Source organism: Pleuronectes platessa, chromosome 10 (genome assembly GCF_947347685.1).
Source record: "Pleuronectes platessa chromosome 10, fPlePla1.1, whole genome shotgun sequence".
In the NCBI taxonomy this organism is placed as follows: domain Eukaryota; kingdom Metazoa; phylum Chordata; class Actinopteri; order Pleuronectiformes; family Pleuronectidae; genus Pleuronectes; species Pleuronectes platessa.
The window spans coordinates 14,674,583-14,690,749 of record NC_070635.1 but is presented as its reverse complement, the minus strand read 5'-3'; the positions used below and the strand labels follow the sequence as shown (position 1 = coordinate 14,690,749).

The window sequence follows — 16,167 nt, the reverse complement described above, 5'->3', positions numbered from 1 at the left end:
TTGGCACTGTGACAGCAATGAGACAGGAATCTCCCTGCGGTGGCAGTGGGCCCAGTGCGGAGGCCCCTGGAAACGTCCACCTGTAGCACACATGGTAATCCAGCACAAACATTATGGCAAAACACGACACGTTGCACGACTGTACAGTAACTGCATTAATACTGTTGAGGACTGGGCTGGTCCACCCCAATGCAGTAGGTCCCTTGCTGCTGTTTCTACACCATTTATGGCGACTTTTGGGATTTATTCGTGGGTTTTGAATAAATCGGTCCTATGGTCAGAGAATAAGGCAGTTTATGGTATGGTAGGTAAGTCATGCCACAACCACAGTGGACTGCTGTTGCATGTAGCTCTTAAAAGAGAAGAAAAAAAATGCTCCTGCGTTAATGCTTCTGTAATTCTGGTGTTACATCCAGCCCGCTCTCGCTGTACAAGTGAAACAATGAAAACACAGCCAAGGTGACCCCCCCCCTCAGAACAGACCGGTCCGTTTAGTAGCTCCGAATATTGTTTCACTGCTGGAATCCCTTAGCACAAAAGGAGCTTTAGTCCGAGAGGCAAAGAGGACCAAGAAAAAGCACGAAAGATATCAAAAGAGATACACATCACCATCAAGGAGGAAATCACAGCTGTACATTAAAGGTTAAAAGTTAGAACTCTGACTGTCCCCCCCCCCCCCCCCTCTCCTTTTTCTGCAGTTCCTTCAACTCCAAGTCCGCAGGTCCAAACATGAAAGTAGAGGAGGGTCACTGGGTGGCCTCAAATTGAATCTTCACTGCCGCTGTGAGAAACATTTTGTTGCTATCTCCCCTCAAAGCAGTCCAGGTACTCCAGGACAAGGTCGTAGCAGAATCGATACTGATCCTGAGGAAGAATAAGATTTAGTTTTTTTTAACAATTAACAAGTGAAATCAAAATAATAATTACAGAAGTACATTTTTGTCACTTAGAAACTCTCACCAGAGACTCCACCATGTTGGGTTTGCAGTTGCGTAGAGTTTTGACGGCGTAGAAGATGTCCACCATGTTCTGGTACTGGATCATCTCGATGAGGATGTTAGCGGCACAGAAGGAGCCACTGCGGCCACCGCCGTTACTGCAGAGGAGGAGGTGGGTCATTTTGGAAAACATCTCAAACAGATGTATTCTTTTTTTATTCATCTTTTTTCATCTTTTTTCTTTCAATATTTCGTTTTAAATTCATTCGGCAGGAATAATGAGAAACCATGAACATGAACTCCTGGTCCCGTGGAAAATTCCTACTCAAAAAAAGGAATATAATCATTGTTATAATTATAATAATTTAAATAACTATACAAATAAAAAAGGCTACCCCCCCTTCCCTTCCTTCACTAATTGATTAAATAAAGGCTGCAACAGAGGGGCATATAGAATGAGCTCCCTCTAATTGAAATGTATGTATTGGTGTAGTGTCTTTAATTCAACTATGTCATTAATTATACACGTGTAGGGCCCTGAACAGACTTCAATTTCCCAGATGACTCACGATATTACATTTTTTTCCAGGTTCAAAACCATCTGAGCCATAGTGATGTTTTTAGAGTGAAAGACGATATTCAAGTAGTTTAGTGCTGTACACTAGCCACACTACATGCATGGCTTTAGGTAACGCAATGCTGGTTATTATCACTTTGATAACACAATTGACAAAAAATCCTGCTGACTTTGGTGACCATCGTCTCATGATGATCCTCTGCTGCCACGATGATGTGAATATTTTAGAATTCAAATGAAATGGCTCGGGATGGAATGTAATGACATTAATTCACAATATATTTTTTTTTCTGGAGCTATCAATAGGTAATTTGACCAAAACTTTTGTTTATAACAAAAGCGTTCATCTTTTATGAAATGTTTCTTCAGCCGCAAATCTCCAAATGCAACATTGAGACTGTGTTAAGCGAATATTCCACTCTGAATAAGCATGACAGTACTTTCATGGTGAGCACATTAGCATGGTGATATTATTATCTATTTGAAATACAGATGAGTTAACTACATCTTATTAATACAGCACAATTAAAACAAAGGCTATTTAAAAACTGAACAGTAACATGAAATATGAATAATCCTCAGAGTCTACAGCCATACCATTAGCCCTTCCATTAAAAGCTGTTTAAGTTTAGACCTTGGCTGTCAATATGATTCAACCCAGATCCTATAACATTGCATGCTCAGCAGTATGGTCCATATTTGTTTAGTATATGTAATAAGATATACATACATCTCCCTCCCTGGGGCTTATCATTTCTTTAATAATTAAATAATAATAATAACTTTATTTGTATAGCACTCATCTGAACAAGGTTACAAAGTGCTTCCATGGCAATTTAAATAGGTCCTTGAAAGCTGTAATAAAGTATCAGCAGGGCAGAATATGTGTAATCTGATAGGCCTGGTTTTGTAAACAGCCTCTTCAAAAATAGCAACATGAGGAAAAGCTGTGAGGAAGAGCAAATTGAGAAAAAACAGCACAGTGACATTTCCTCGGAAATATTGTCCTGGTCATCACAAATGAAAGGCAATATCAATAAACTACTGGAGGACGATCCACATCCTCCCTCCTGAGACGAAGGTGGGCTCGCGAGCCTCTGCAGCGTACACAGGCAATATTAAGGTAATCAATCGTCGTCAGCGCCGTGGCAGTGCTGGATTTACTGTAGTGAGAACCATCGCATTCTGTATTAAGCCATAATTGATTTGATCTCCATAATCTCTTTCTTGGTTGTCGCGGGTAACTCTGTGTGACAGCGCTGACTGATGTGCTTTCGGAGTGGGGGGCGGTGGGGGTGAACGTGTGACGGGTCGACAATGAGCTGGACGGCCCATTCATATTCATCATCGGGTGTGCGCTGCGGGGGGGTAAGGACAACAGAGGAGCAACACAACCATCGAGCTGCACCACACCACAGCAGAGCACGACACGTAACAGCCGAGTACATCACACAGTTCTGTCATGGAAAAGTACTTTTAACTAGTCTCTGCAGTATATGTCATTATCCGACAGATGTGCTGATGATTTGTCCCATTCTAACAGACATTTTAGTGATGCTGCCCTTTCTGAATAAGCTTTTTCTTTGGGAGGATTTTAAATGTCAGTCTTCAGCTGCATTATTTCACTGTCTAAGACCTTTTCAGAGGTAGATGAGATTTATTTCTGCTGTCTGTTTCCAATACATGTTGCTGAGAGGTTACTCACAGGCAGTGGACGGCTGTGCGTCCTTCTCCGCACTCTCGTTGCCACTTGTGCACTTGGGCCAGCAGGTTGAGGAAAGCCTTCTTGGAGTCGGGGACATCGCGGTATGCCGACCAGCGCAGGAACTGGAACTGACACACCACCAGCTGACCCTCCTGGAGCTTCAGAATCAAAACACAAAACACATGGAATCTGATCCGCTGCACTATGCCTGCTTACATGCACTCACGTGCAGTGTTATTTCATATTTACTAGTTGCTGCAGCATTTCTGCGTGTGCCCGTTAACACCCGTGTTTCAGTGCTCCCCGGGCTACACGCTGGCACTCTGCCGTGCTCGCTCAGCACACACACTCTGAGATATATGATTCTTCAGGTGTGAGTGGGGCCTGAGCTGCGAGCGAGATGGGTCCCTGTGTGTTCATAACCTTGTCCTGTAGATTCTCTCCTAATACTTAAGGTTCAGTGGAGAACTATAAGTCATGCAAATTGAGCTGGCAGAGACACCAACGATGTATGAAGAAACTGCGCCTCAGTGGGAGTGGGATTTACCGAGAGTACTTTTTTTGGTGCTACATTCCCCGCTCCGTGTACATATGCTTACAGTGCACTTCCTTTGACTTTTACTCTCTTCCCTTGTATATCATTGTCAAGCATTGGAAAAAAAGACTGATTCGACTCCAGCCGGTCACAGAGAACGAGAGGCGTGTGTTATTTCTGTGTGATTGGATACCTCCCATGCTGTGTTAAGTTGCCCTATCCCTGACAGTGGTATGCAACGAGTGGAAGAAAAGGTGCTTTATGCAGATAGGGGGAATGACAAGGGCGTTTGGGAGGAGGTGAGGATGCCAATCAAGAAAGGAAGTTCTGGGCACTGCCTGTCGCACTGCTTATAATGGCAGCGCTGCAATAAAAGCCATGCATACAGATGTCCTCAATAATTGGTTGACAGTGATCCTGAGCAGAATACATGCATGTGCTTATGCAAATGCCCAGGCAAAAGTCTATACCTGCACACACACACACACACACACACACACACACACACACACACACACACACACACACACACACACACACACACACACACACACACACACACACACACACACACACACACACACACACACACACACAATCAACACACTGTGTGATGTTAGTGAATTCAAGATGACATATACTTGGAGACTATATTACACATGTGTATATATATATATGTATTTGAGGAGAGACCACCATGACGTCCCCTCTGCTCCCTCTACCATGTCTTTTTTTAGCCAATTTAATGAGTTCTGTCTAATTCTCTGCTCTTTGAAAGTGTGACATGCTTTATGAACTAATCAAAAGGAAGTCCGAAAAGAGTGTCCTGCAACGGAAAATATGACATGCATCATGATGATGAAAACCCCTCTTTAGTATGCTAACGGCCACCTAAGAGAAGGAAGACGCGTATCTAGGTAATGACAAAAAGAAATTGAAAAAGAGAGAGACTGACCTTTATTGCATGCACGTCAATGGGTTTCTCGTGCAGGTTTTTCATAGAAAGAAAGCTCTGATAATTTGTATCGCTCTTACAGGAACGTCTTATGGAAACAATGGTGTCTGTGGTTCAATTTTCTGGGCTGCTGAATATCTAAATATATTCTTTGAAGTATGCTTTATACAGTCTACGGATAACTTTTCTTTCTACAGATCTGCCATTGTGTTCGGCATAAATCTCTGCATTTTACAGTGTATTTATTTGACAACCTTCCGTGTTTCATGAGGCAAACACTAGAGAAGTCTATGCATAATAAAGCAATATAGACAGATAACGATGCACAGGTACAAATACAGAAGCAAGTGAAGCATTGAGCCTTTGAGTTTGTGTTCATGTTGGAAGTTTTAAACAAAATTCAAATCATCATTTGAAGGTTTCAGGCACACAGCTAAGCCTGGCTAGTTGTCGGACTTTGAGGATTTGGTGTCAGCTTTTTAGATGCACATTACAGTTGGCAAATCTGAATTCACTGTAGGTAAAAGGTCACATCTGAATTACCAATGAGGACCACAGCTAATGCATTTCTGATGAGGTTCAAGTTATCATTAGTGAAACACCACTGAGTGGAACAACATGTCTCCAGCCGCCTTGTTTGGCAACTGATGACTCACCCTCGTGACATTCTTGACCCGAAACAGACGAGTGATGACATCATCGTCTGCCGACATGGACAGAAACTCCACCTCCATGGCTCCATACTGCTGCAGACCCGGCTCCGGCCAGTACTGCACACACGGCTGCAGGTGGAGGAGAGATTGTTATTGTCGTTGACGAAATACGGCAAGTACAGAACTTGAACTTTCTTCAGTAGTTATGGCCAAGAAAATTCCTTTTGGATCATCAAAGATAAGAGAGCTTTAAGGAGATCAAATGACTGAAATATTAAGCCAATAAGTGTGTGTGAGGGTGTGTGTTTTGCTACGCAGTGGGGTGTCTCTATATATGTAGTGTTTAAAACAGGCAGAGAATATATTTAAAAAGACCCAGAGATGAACAGGTTTGGCCAAGTGCTGGTAGCATGTGCATATGTAGACCTTAGGATTCAGTATGTGTGTTAATAAGGGGAGAGAGACTCTGTGAGGAAGTATAAATATAATATGTTGTGGAAGAAAGAATCAGAACCAGATGTCTAATGATGAACAATTTGAATTGGTGATAACTACGTTTTCAGGCGACTGAACTCCACTGGACGGCACGAGATGAATAAAACTTATAAAAAAGGATACAAAGAAGCCAATCACTAATTTACCACATCTACTGAGCACCTCATACCCAAAACAATTACTCACAAGGCTCTTAAAGGTCGGAGTGGTTATTGATTTTGATGAATATCGGGTGGCCGAGAGGATTCTCTTACCATGAGTGTTAGGCAGCAAGTTGTCAGCATGAAAACCACCACCATTATAGTAATGAAAAGAAACGATTCCTATTTCTTTTCATTACTATACTGTTGATACCCACCCTGTGGAATCATTCAGTCATCTCTGCAAAACTGTTTATCTGCCATTAAGGGCAAGATGTCAGCCATACTTATTCAGTTTGACTCAAACTAGATAGTGTTATTGGCTAAACAAGGAATTTGTAAAGATTTTGGGCTCTTTAATAGAACATGCTGTACATCTTCTGTTAGCTTTTTAGAAATTAATGTTTAGTTTTTGTGGAGTAAATTGTGTTACAACCTGTGTATTCCTTTATTATTCTGGACTTATGGCCAACAAACTGTTTTGTGAGGTCATACTGACCATGGAGCTTTGACCATTAAAAACTATTCAGTTCATACTTGAGTTCAGGTAAATGTTTGTGCCCTATTTGGAGAAAGTTTCTCCAGTTGTTCCTGAGATATTGGGCTCACAAGAACTGGGCAGATGGAAAGATTTGGGGATAATTTGAAAACAATGTTCCCGGCCACATCTCTCGCTGCACGAAGGCATGAATATCTTACAATTTAATCATAGTCCCGATTTCCATAGTGCTACTGTAGGCTTGCTACGTCCTATTTCTACAACCTGAGAAATATCTGGAGAACTGAATAATGTTTTTCCTTTACCGACTATTTTTCACACTTTAATTTCATCCATGCTCGATAATTGTGATAACTTATTCTTCTAGCTCAGGTTAGATCTGGTTGTCTTCATTTATCAGCTCAGGATTTAGTGTTACCATGTGGATTCGCTTCCCATAAAGGCTCCATGGTGTCGAGTGGAGGCTTTAAACACTATGACATTCTTTTAATTACTTCTTCAGTGTTTCATTAGGTTTTTTTAATCTTCAACATGATTCTTGTGTTATGTATCCACTCATTATTGTAGTATGGAGGGTAAAAGAAAGAACGGAATATTGCAGTACAGAGGAAGACATATGCTCATGAGAGAAAGTGGGACGCCAACAAAAAGAACCCTGAGATGTGGCTGGAGGGGAGTGCGATGCTATTCTCCAGAGATGGAATTTGAGGAGGGGAAGGAAAATCTGGGGCGGGTGTTATCTAGTCATGCCTTGAGATCAATGTGGTCAGGGATCAAAGCCCAACAAAATGGCATGAAGGAACTAATCCCAAGCACAGATACAGAAACAGTGAGGTGAGGGGTTTGTTGGGAAAAGTCTAAAGTGAAGTTCAGATAACCTCCAGGATGAAAGTAGAAACTTCCACAGCAAAAAGTGGCTCCAGTGCGAGTGAACTAAAACACTTCAGAAAAGTGGGTCAACAAAACAGTGGCAATAAAACAGTAGAATACACCTTAATCTTACCCAAGCAGAGTTGGACTGGTTGAGTTGGTTGAGCATGACTACCGCCGTGCAGCCGTAATCAAAGACCAGCCTCCAGAAGTCGGCCGTGGTGCCCGGCAGAGGGTGCGGCGTCACGATGAAAGCCGCCTGTCGGTGGAAGCTGTCGGCGAGCGCAGCGTTGATGTAATTGTTGCTCTCCCCTTCTGTGGTGACCAGGAAGGCCAGGGCGCGATCCGGCGGCAGCACATCCATGCTGCGGTTCTTCTCCCGGTTTCGTGGCAACAGGGCAATGCTGCACTCCTCCACATCCAAGTGGGGAGTCACAGAGTTGAGTGTCTGCAAAGGGAAAAGTCGAGGACAAGAGGAGGAAATTACACATAATTTAAAAGAGCTTTTAAAAGATGAGATGCGTGAGGAGAGGTGACACACAGCAGAGGTATCAAATATGTCAGGGAGGAAGAGGAGGAAGAGGGAGAAGAAGAGTATCAAACAGAAGCAAAGACAACCGGGAGAATTCCAAGAATCCAATATTGAACTGAAAGAATCTCTAATAACCCTGAACCTAACGTTGATAAACTGATATCAAATAATAAAGGAAGAATTCTGCCAACTGCATGATTCAAAAACTCAAAAGGAAATATTGCAAACGAATTTTCTTTGATGAACTGTCTGTTCGCTTAGCTGTGATTAAATGAGACAACTTGAAAAAGACTATTTGGATCATAAAATACACCTCATCAATAATAGATCTGTGACTTGCTGATCTCAGTACTACCAGTTGGCTGAGTGCTGTCAGAGGAGAAGGCGAACACAGAGCTCACTGGGCGGTGGACAGGCTTTCAACGATGTTAGACGGATATGTTTACACCATCAAAGAGGCCGATGTAACATTCTCCTCTGTGAAAAACAGACAGATTGTAATCCGTGTGTCACCCCCTACTGTACCATCCACTAATCCACACAAATGAATCAACCATTAGACTTGTAAAAGAATAAAACTGTATAAAATTAACTGACGAGCATGAGCCTTTTCCCAGTATTACTTTGAAATGCTAAACCTGGAATGAATGCGGCTGCCGGCTGAGCGCCGCGGCGGAGGGAGGAGGCAGGTAAAGCGTGCGAGAACGCAGCTGGCTCTCTTGTCTCCTAATCAACATCTAATACAATGTTCGCAAACCGCATTCCTGCAAAACCAGGCGGAGGGTTTCAACGCGAAGCCACGAAGAGTCTGAGGTGAAAGGAAACCAACAACAACACTCGTGCACAAATACACACGCGCGTGCGAACACACGTTTGTGGATGCGTATCCATTGCTCTCGTTAGTCTGCTCCTTCCTGCACTCTGTTGATTTTAAAACGTCTGTGCTATAAAAGGACACGTTTCCACAACAGGGCGGATGGAGTCGTCATCTGTTGTTTATGCAGCTGTCTGAATACCAAACAGACCGTTGTGGATTAACTGAACAACCACGGTACACACACAAACACACACACACATGACAAAATATATGCAGTGCAGATGCAATGTATAATACAACCCTCTCCAAACTGTATACAATAAATCAACAGTATGGTTGTCTCTGGATTTGACTTCATCAACTTTCCCCTCTATATACAAGGCATCAGTTTTATAAACATTCATTAATGGCACTATTATTATAATTACTGATAGAAATAGTGGGTTAAGTAGTAGTAGTGGTTTAGAAACACAAAAGTTTTGCTGTTATATTTGTTGCAGCTTTCTTTAAGAAACCTGTAAAAGTGACCTGCAGTAATTGAGCCACGGCAAGATTTCACACATAAATTAATATAACTATTGGTATAATTGATGGAGAATAAGTACATTTAGTAGCAGTAAAAGTCTTTTGAGGGGGGTTCATTTCGATGTATTCTATTTGATACTAGTAGTAATACTGCGATAGCATTAGCAGTAGTAGTACAGTCCAATTTTACTGTAGTAGCTGAAGTGCTGGTAGGTCCCATTAAGGTAAGTGAAGAAATGTTGTTGATGATATTAAATAAATCACATTACGAGGGTGATTGCTGAGTGTTGACTTTTTAATTTAGAATATGAGTGCATGTTTCATATGTTAATGGTTGCACGTTTCAACAAAATGAATCTGTGCTTTAGAAATTGATTGAGGTGCCGCTGATCCACCGTTCACTCCAGCGCGGGACTGACCTGGAACTCTTCCCGTAGCTGAGAGGAATTACTCTGGGAATCCACCCGCAGCATCTCTTTGTAGGTGACGGCGAACTCATTCACCAGGATGGCCGTCTCTCCGCACAGGCACGCCTCCAGGATGGCATCGTGGATGAAGATATACTGCTCCTGGAGGCACAACAGGTAACATGATGAAGTGCTGTGTCTGTGTGCACGTGTGTGGGCAATGCATGTGTAATCTACTGGGTTTTCAGGGTAATGGATGAGTGCATGATATCTGGGTGCAAACACACAGACCAGACGCAACAAAGGAGGCAGGTTATGAACATGTGTAGATGCAAATAAATAATTAAACCTTATGAATAAGAGATTTGTCATAACCTGCCTTGGTCTGAATAAAATATGTGCTGTAATGTTGGTAGTGTATCAAAGCTGCGGGAGAACAAATAAATATTTCCGAGTAAACAAACACAAGCGGTGTGCATTTAATTAGAGCACCCCTGCAAATAATTACAAATGTAATAAACAGCTAAGTCAATGTTGGATTTACATAATAAGGGGTGAATATGTAAATTATCTCCACATCTAAAGAACAGCACTGTGCCCACGCAGCACAGCGACAGACAACGTGAGTCCTTTCTCTCAAACTACTTCAATGACCTTTACATAAGTCCCCCCCCTCACTCTTTGACTTTCCACAGGAGGAAAAATCTAATGTTTAGAAACCTGAGCGTCCCTCCAGAGCAGGAGGGAGGTGACCACATTAAGTCCACTGATTGTGTAATGTCACATCCTGAATATACAGCTGAATATAAAGTACGTAGATGATCTGATCTGTTGACCTGACCTCTGTCTGGATCATGTTGATGCGTCGAGAGCAGAGGGTTTTGACACAGTTGTAGATATCGACCACGCCTTCACACTCGGCCATGTCCAACATGACGTCCAGCACGATGTAGCAGCCGGTGCGGCCCGCCCCCACGCTGGAATAACCCAAAAAACAAAAACAAGAACAAGAACATCTTTCATGAGGAGTCATTAACAATCTTACAACCAATGTTTTGAGAGTTACGTATGTCTGCTCAGAGCCCATGATATTGAAGCTCTGTGATTTGTTAAGCTTGCACTAGTTATACAAATACTTTACTTTAAATTTAGCTCTGAAATTACGAAAAACTTAATTTGTTGATTAATCAATACGTTCTGGCTTTATCTTCTTTTAAATACTAATCTAATGGAAGCTTTAAGCTAACAACAAGAGAAAATCTGAAAGTGCTGAGTACTGCTAGATTGAAGTGAGCAATATAATCTAATTGAATAATGGTTAGTTTTGCATGAAAACCGTTGAAGGCTGCTATGTCTGATTTTGCATTTATTTAGCTTCAAGGTCAATTGATTATCTGTTAACCTCTGTCTATTCATTCAAATGGAACCGAGAGAGTATGTACAAAAAGAGAAAAATGAAGGTATTCCTTTGTAGAAAAATTTAGTAAAGAGATATGTTATAAGTTGTTTTTTATGTTACAGGACAGGTAGCCCTTACAGGTAGAACGTGACAACAGCTGAGCTGCACTCTCAGATTGGAACAATTATTTTCACGGTCTTGTGCCACCCGGCTCTCTCTCTCTCTCTTATTCAACCACTGTGATGACCACTCGTGAACCATCGCTGAACCCGGCCAGTGCAGCTCAAACCCCCATTCTATCTGAAAAGGCCTTGAAGATGCAAACAGCTGCTCACAAACGCCTCCATCTGTCACTTCAGGTAATGGTGATAATAAATCTCTTCAAAGATAATAGGATTGATAAACATAATAACCTATTGCGATGTTTTTTATATATACTTTGAAAAAGGAAGTAGAACAACAGATGGTTTATAAGAAGACAGGTTACAGCCGTTGCTATATTGGGTTACCTGCAGTGGACCACCACCGGGCCAGCGTCAGGAGGCGTGGAGGCTTTCACTCTTCGTATAAAGGCCAACAGTCCAGTGGCATGATAGGGCACCCCGTGCTCAGGCCAGGATGTGAAGTGAAACTGACGCACCTCGTGCTTGGTTGAGTATCCTCTCTTTCGAAACAAACACAGAACACACATTAGCATTACATTTAAACAATACATTTATGTGGCTTGCATCCCAACCATCGTAGCCCGCAGGCTGTTGTTTCATCCAAGACGTGCTGCCATCCATTCAGAGGCATTCCCCCCACAATGAGAGATGTGGAAAGTTTTTGGGCTCTGTGTGATGACAACCAGGACATTATTTATGTGGGGTGTTAGGTCTTCTAGGAGAGTATGGCCTCTGGGCATCATATCCTAGAATCAGTTGCAATGTGAGAGACACGCAGAGAGGAATTACTGAGGCTCGGTGAGGGCGGGGAGGTTTCTCCTCTCCACTGGGAGGCTACCGCCGTCACACTACAATTTCTCCCTCTGCTAAAATTTGACAAAGTAAAGCAACGCAAAGCAAAGGTTTGCTGAAGACAGAAAAGTAAAAAGGGGGGGGAAAGAGTTATGAAAAACAAGTTGTCCCCAGCTCCCAAATTTGTGCAGATTTGAATAAGCGTCAGCGTGTGCCCGTGGAGAGCGGCTGTGACAGTGGCATGATAATGCCGTGTTTGTGCCAGTGTCCCACCAGAGCTGCTCCTCTAGCCCTTCCACAGAAAGATCCCGGGGAGATTGACAGGATGGAGGTCACCGGGGACATAGCAACAGCTATGTTGTAAAGACGACATGGGCATTCAGATAGCTCAGCTGCTGATATTAATTCCTCTAAATGTGGATCTGTGGACCTCATGCCTATCAGCACTAAGCCCTGTCAGGTATCTAATCTGTACAATTAGTTTTAATTTGAATTCTTACTTCACCAGGTAACCGGGGAAACACGGACAAATTATGTTCATGAATAGATAATAGAAAGAAACCACACACATATTAATTTCTGCCCCGACAGAGCAGTGAAATTAAGAATAATATAACATTTATTAACAAATGCAAAAGAGGGTAGCTAAACAACGGTAGTAATGTAAATGTCAGATCAACTCACCCTCTCCAAGGCAAAGGTACGGACTGTGTATTCAGCCAGTGTCTCTGTCTTCAGCAGAGTGATTTTAATGTCCCCGTACATCTCGCTGTCATCCGGCCAATATTTACAGCATTTCACCTGATTGGGAAAAAGGAAAGCAAAGGAGTTAAACCTTGTGTCATCACTACTACTAATTTGACCGAATGTAGAAGGTGTCACATGAATTGATCTGTTTGATAGGTAAAGTGAAAATTTAACAGTTTTGTTGAAATGCAGCATATTCAAATCTCTGTCCTCTGGTGTTAAAAATAACCTTTATTTAACAATTTTAGCAACATAATCCATCCTTCTATTTATATTCCAGCTTCTCTAAAAATGAAAAACTGTGTTTTAATCTTAAAATGGTAGGTTTGAGAGGTAATATTATAAGGCAACAATGAGATAATCTCTGGTTTGGATTGTGCTGGTGGGGTGATTATTTCAGGATTATTTTCCTGATTTTAGTGAATGAGGTTATCAACGTTAATTACATGGACTTTTAGCAACAACATAGCATTTATTTTCCTTTAAATTAACCAAACTACAGATGTGAAAAGCATGAGTTTCATTATTGCAATGAGCCAATTTTGGCTGTGTGTGGCGGTCCCTTCCTTTATATTTGAAATTGATGCATTGCAGTCAGACGGATGCATGAGTAGATATTGTAATAACATTGAACAAGATTAATTTGAATGATCCATTTGACAGTAAGGGATAAAGTAAAAAAAGAAAAAGTGCGAACCTGTGTCATAAATTTTAATTAAGTGATCATAAGAAATATTAAGTACTTCATCTGTTAATTTAACCAGAACAGAGAAATATTGGTGTGGAATGTATAAAGAAAGTACAACAGTTCACCTCAAATTCTAAAGAAGAACAAAAACAACCTGTTCCTCCGCAGATATTTCATCTCAGAGGGCAAAGAAAAGAAAAGCACAATAATCACAGAATGGTGGGAAGCATAATGAACAGGATGCATCATTTTTTTCCCAGCAGCATCAGGCACAAAGGAGGTCATTTTATTTGTTTTATTTAATAGAGGTGTTATCTGGATTCAGCTACACAGACCAGTCCTTATTTGTTGACTGTTCCCGGAATTGTTGAGGTGGAAAACCAAATTGGATGAAGGCTCACTGCTAGAAAAATGGTGTCATTTTAACCATCCACTGAGGTAATGTGCTTCTCTTTCCTACGGTGAAAAGAGGATGGAATACTTACAGCAGATTTCACACGCTACAGGTAATTTATGTGAGGTGGAAAATAACGGCGCGACAGTCAAGCCATTAAGGCTGTGTAATCATGCAGTGTATGTAAGGACAGCTGCCCTAGATATGTGGCTCAGGTTATTTTTTATATGCGTCACACGTATTTTATAGCTAATTTTATGGACTCTATAATCATACCATCATAATGTAGATTCCTATCATTCATCATGGCCGTCTCGCGATGATGATGTCATAATAAGGGTTAATCCAAATGCCATAAAAAATGCAACATCAAGTTTAACAGCCCTGCAGAGAATATGTGCAGATGTATCTTACATTTTTCTTGTTATCCAGAAAGTTAAAGGAATAGTTTGACATTTTGGGGCATACATTTTCTCGATGGGTGAGAAGACGTATACCTCTCCCAAGCTCTTAGCTTAGTTTAGCATAAAGGCTGGAAATCGGGGGTCCTGTGAGATCTTATCAAACAAAAAACATGTTCAAATCGACACCAAAACGTTCCCTCATGGCAAATGTGCACCGTGTCTGAGCACTGGGCGATGACAGGAGGAGGACAGGGACTGAACATCACTTACCCTGCCAACCTCCACCAGCTTAGTGATCATGACGATGCTGAAACAGTTCTCCTGCCACACCATCCTCCAAAAATCATACAGAGTCTCCTGCTTGGGTCCTGCTGGGAAGATAGAAGAAATAAGAGTGAAGGGCAAACGGCAGCAACAAAACTACTTGGTACCGGAATTCTTATCGCTGTGAAAACTTGTATAATTTTGACCTAATTGTCCTTTTCCCTGACGGCAAGGTACCGATCTCTCAAAACACCGCCATCAATTGAGTTATTGGGAATTGAAGGCAGAAAGGGTGACAGATAACCAGCAGCGGCTTATGATGAAATCTGTTTTATATCTGTTGTATCTGCTGCTCTCTTTCTGTGATAAGGGGAAGGAAGGGGAGCTGGTGCCAGATAAGAAGAGGAGTAGAATTTAAGTGACTGTGTGATGGGAGAGAAACTGACACTCATTAAAGCTCATTATGGTCATTACCACATAAGGAAAAGGGGCCATTCGTCCATGCTCTGTCCATATGTTTTATTTTTTTGTCTGCTTTTGTTTGATATTTTGCAGGAGTACGACAAAATGCTGGAATCGGAGGATGACCACAAAAACTTAGTGGAAAGATGTGGTGTGGATGCTAAGAGATCCCATTCAGTTTTGGTAGAGATCCGATTCGAAATATGGGAAAACTTAAAACCCATCTCTGTGCTAGCAGCAGTGGTTGAAATACAGGTTCTCCTTTCAACGAAGAACACGCCGCCCAACATGTCACAGAAATCGAGTAGCTTTGACTAATGTGTGTAATTAATCACCTGTTCTAATGATTAATTCAGTAACATCACCAACGCAGCCTTCACGGGCTGCTAGTCACTTTTTGATTTTACCAGAAAGATGGTTTTGGCAAGGGACTGTGCATGAGTAGGCTCATTGGCTGGATCATCTTCAATTTATTAAAAGGTGTTCACCATCCTGAATCCCCCCCCGTACACACATACACACAATAGCCTTGCTGAGATACTCACCCTGAGTGGCGATGAAGTGGTTGGATCGATGGTAGCCCTGAAAGAGAGAAGAGGGATGACATGCTGAGTAAGCCTTCTACCCCTCAGGCACAGCTGTATGAGAGGGTGTCTCTCGGTCGCTCCCATTTTTATTTTTTCTCCTTTTTCTATTCTGCATTCTGCTCTCCTCCTGACCCACACTCAGCAACTGTGAAACGTGTTTTCCTGTGTAGTTCCTTCACTGGCTGACCTATTGCTGACCACAGACCATGGCTTTGCCCTCTGCTCCTCAGAGTTTGGAGCAGTTGAGGCCACACATAGGAAATACTGAATCTAGAAGAAGTGCTGATGAATCTCTGAAAAAGTGATCTCTAAAGTGAGTCTGAAAGGCTGACTGAACAACGCCTGAATCCCTGTGACACTTTAATAAAGATATTACAGAGAAACTAAAGGTTCACGTCTTCAATTTCAGGTGTTAGATTCATTCATCAAACTCTTGTTCAGAGTCCTGACCACAGACTGTAAATAAAGATGGACGACCAAGCTCCAGCTAACTACGCAGTGGAGATCGGGAGATGGAAACATGGTTTCAAGGTCCAATCGATACACCAGCTGGACCAATCAAAAGTCAGTCTTTAGCTGTCAATCACGACATTTCACCTTGTTTTTAAGGTTAAAAAA

The 16,167-nt window shown here is 41.9% G+C and overlaps 1 protein-coding gene across 1 annotated transcript in view; it reads right to left on the bottom strand.

Annotated features, from left to right (window-relative positions):
* Positions 1–676: 676 nt before the first annotated feature.
* The window catches only part of ptprub (protein tyrosine phosphatase receptor type Ub), a 159,351-nt gene continuing 143,860 nt past the window's right edge, over positions 677–16,167 (bottom strand). Inside the window, exons 19-29 of the mRNA XM_053433043.1 lie at positions 15,508–15,544; positions 14,507–14,604; positions 12,688–12,804; positions 11,557–11,711; positions 10,490–10,625; positions 9,661–9,810; positions 7,501–7,815; positions 5,367–5,492; positions 3,221–3,378; positions 961–1,096; positions 677–864 (exon numbers count right to left, since the gene is read on the bottom strand). Coding sequence (XP_053289018.1) covers positions 802–864; positions 961–1,096; positions 3,221–3,378; positions 5,367–5,492; positions 7,501–7,815; positions 9,661–9,810; positions 10,490–10,625; positions 11,557–11,711; positions 12,688–12,804; positions 14,507–14,604; positions 15,508–15,544 — 1,491 coding nt within the window. The 3' untranslated portion in view covers positions 677–801. The remainder of the gene's footprint in view (positions 865–960; positions 1,097–3,220; positions 3,379–5,366; positions 5,493–7,500; positions 7,816–9,660; positions 9,811–10,489; positions 10,626–11,556; positions 11,712–12,687; positions 12,805–14,506; positions 14,605–15,507; positions 15,545–16,167) is intronic.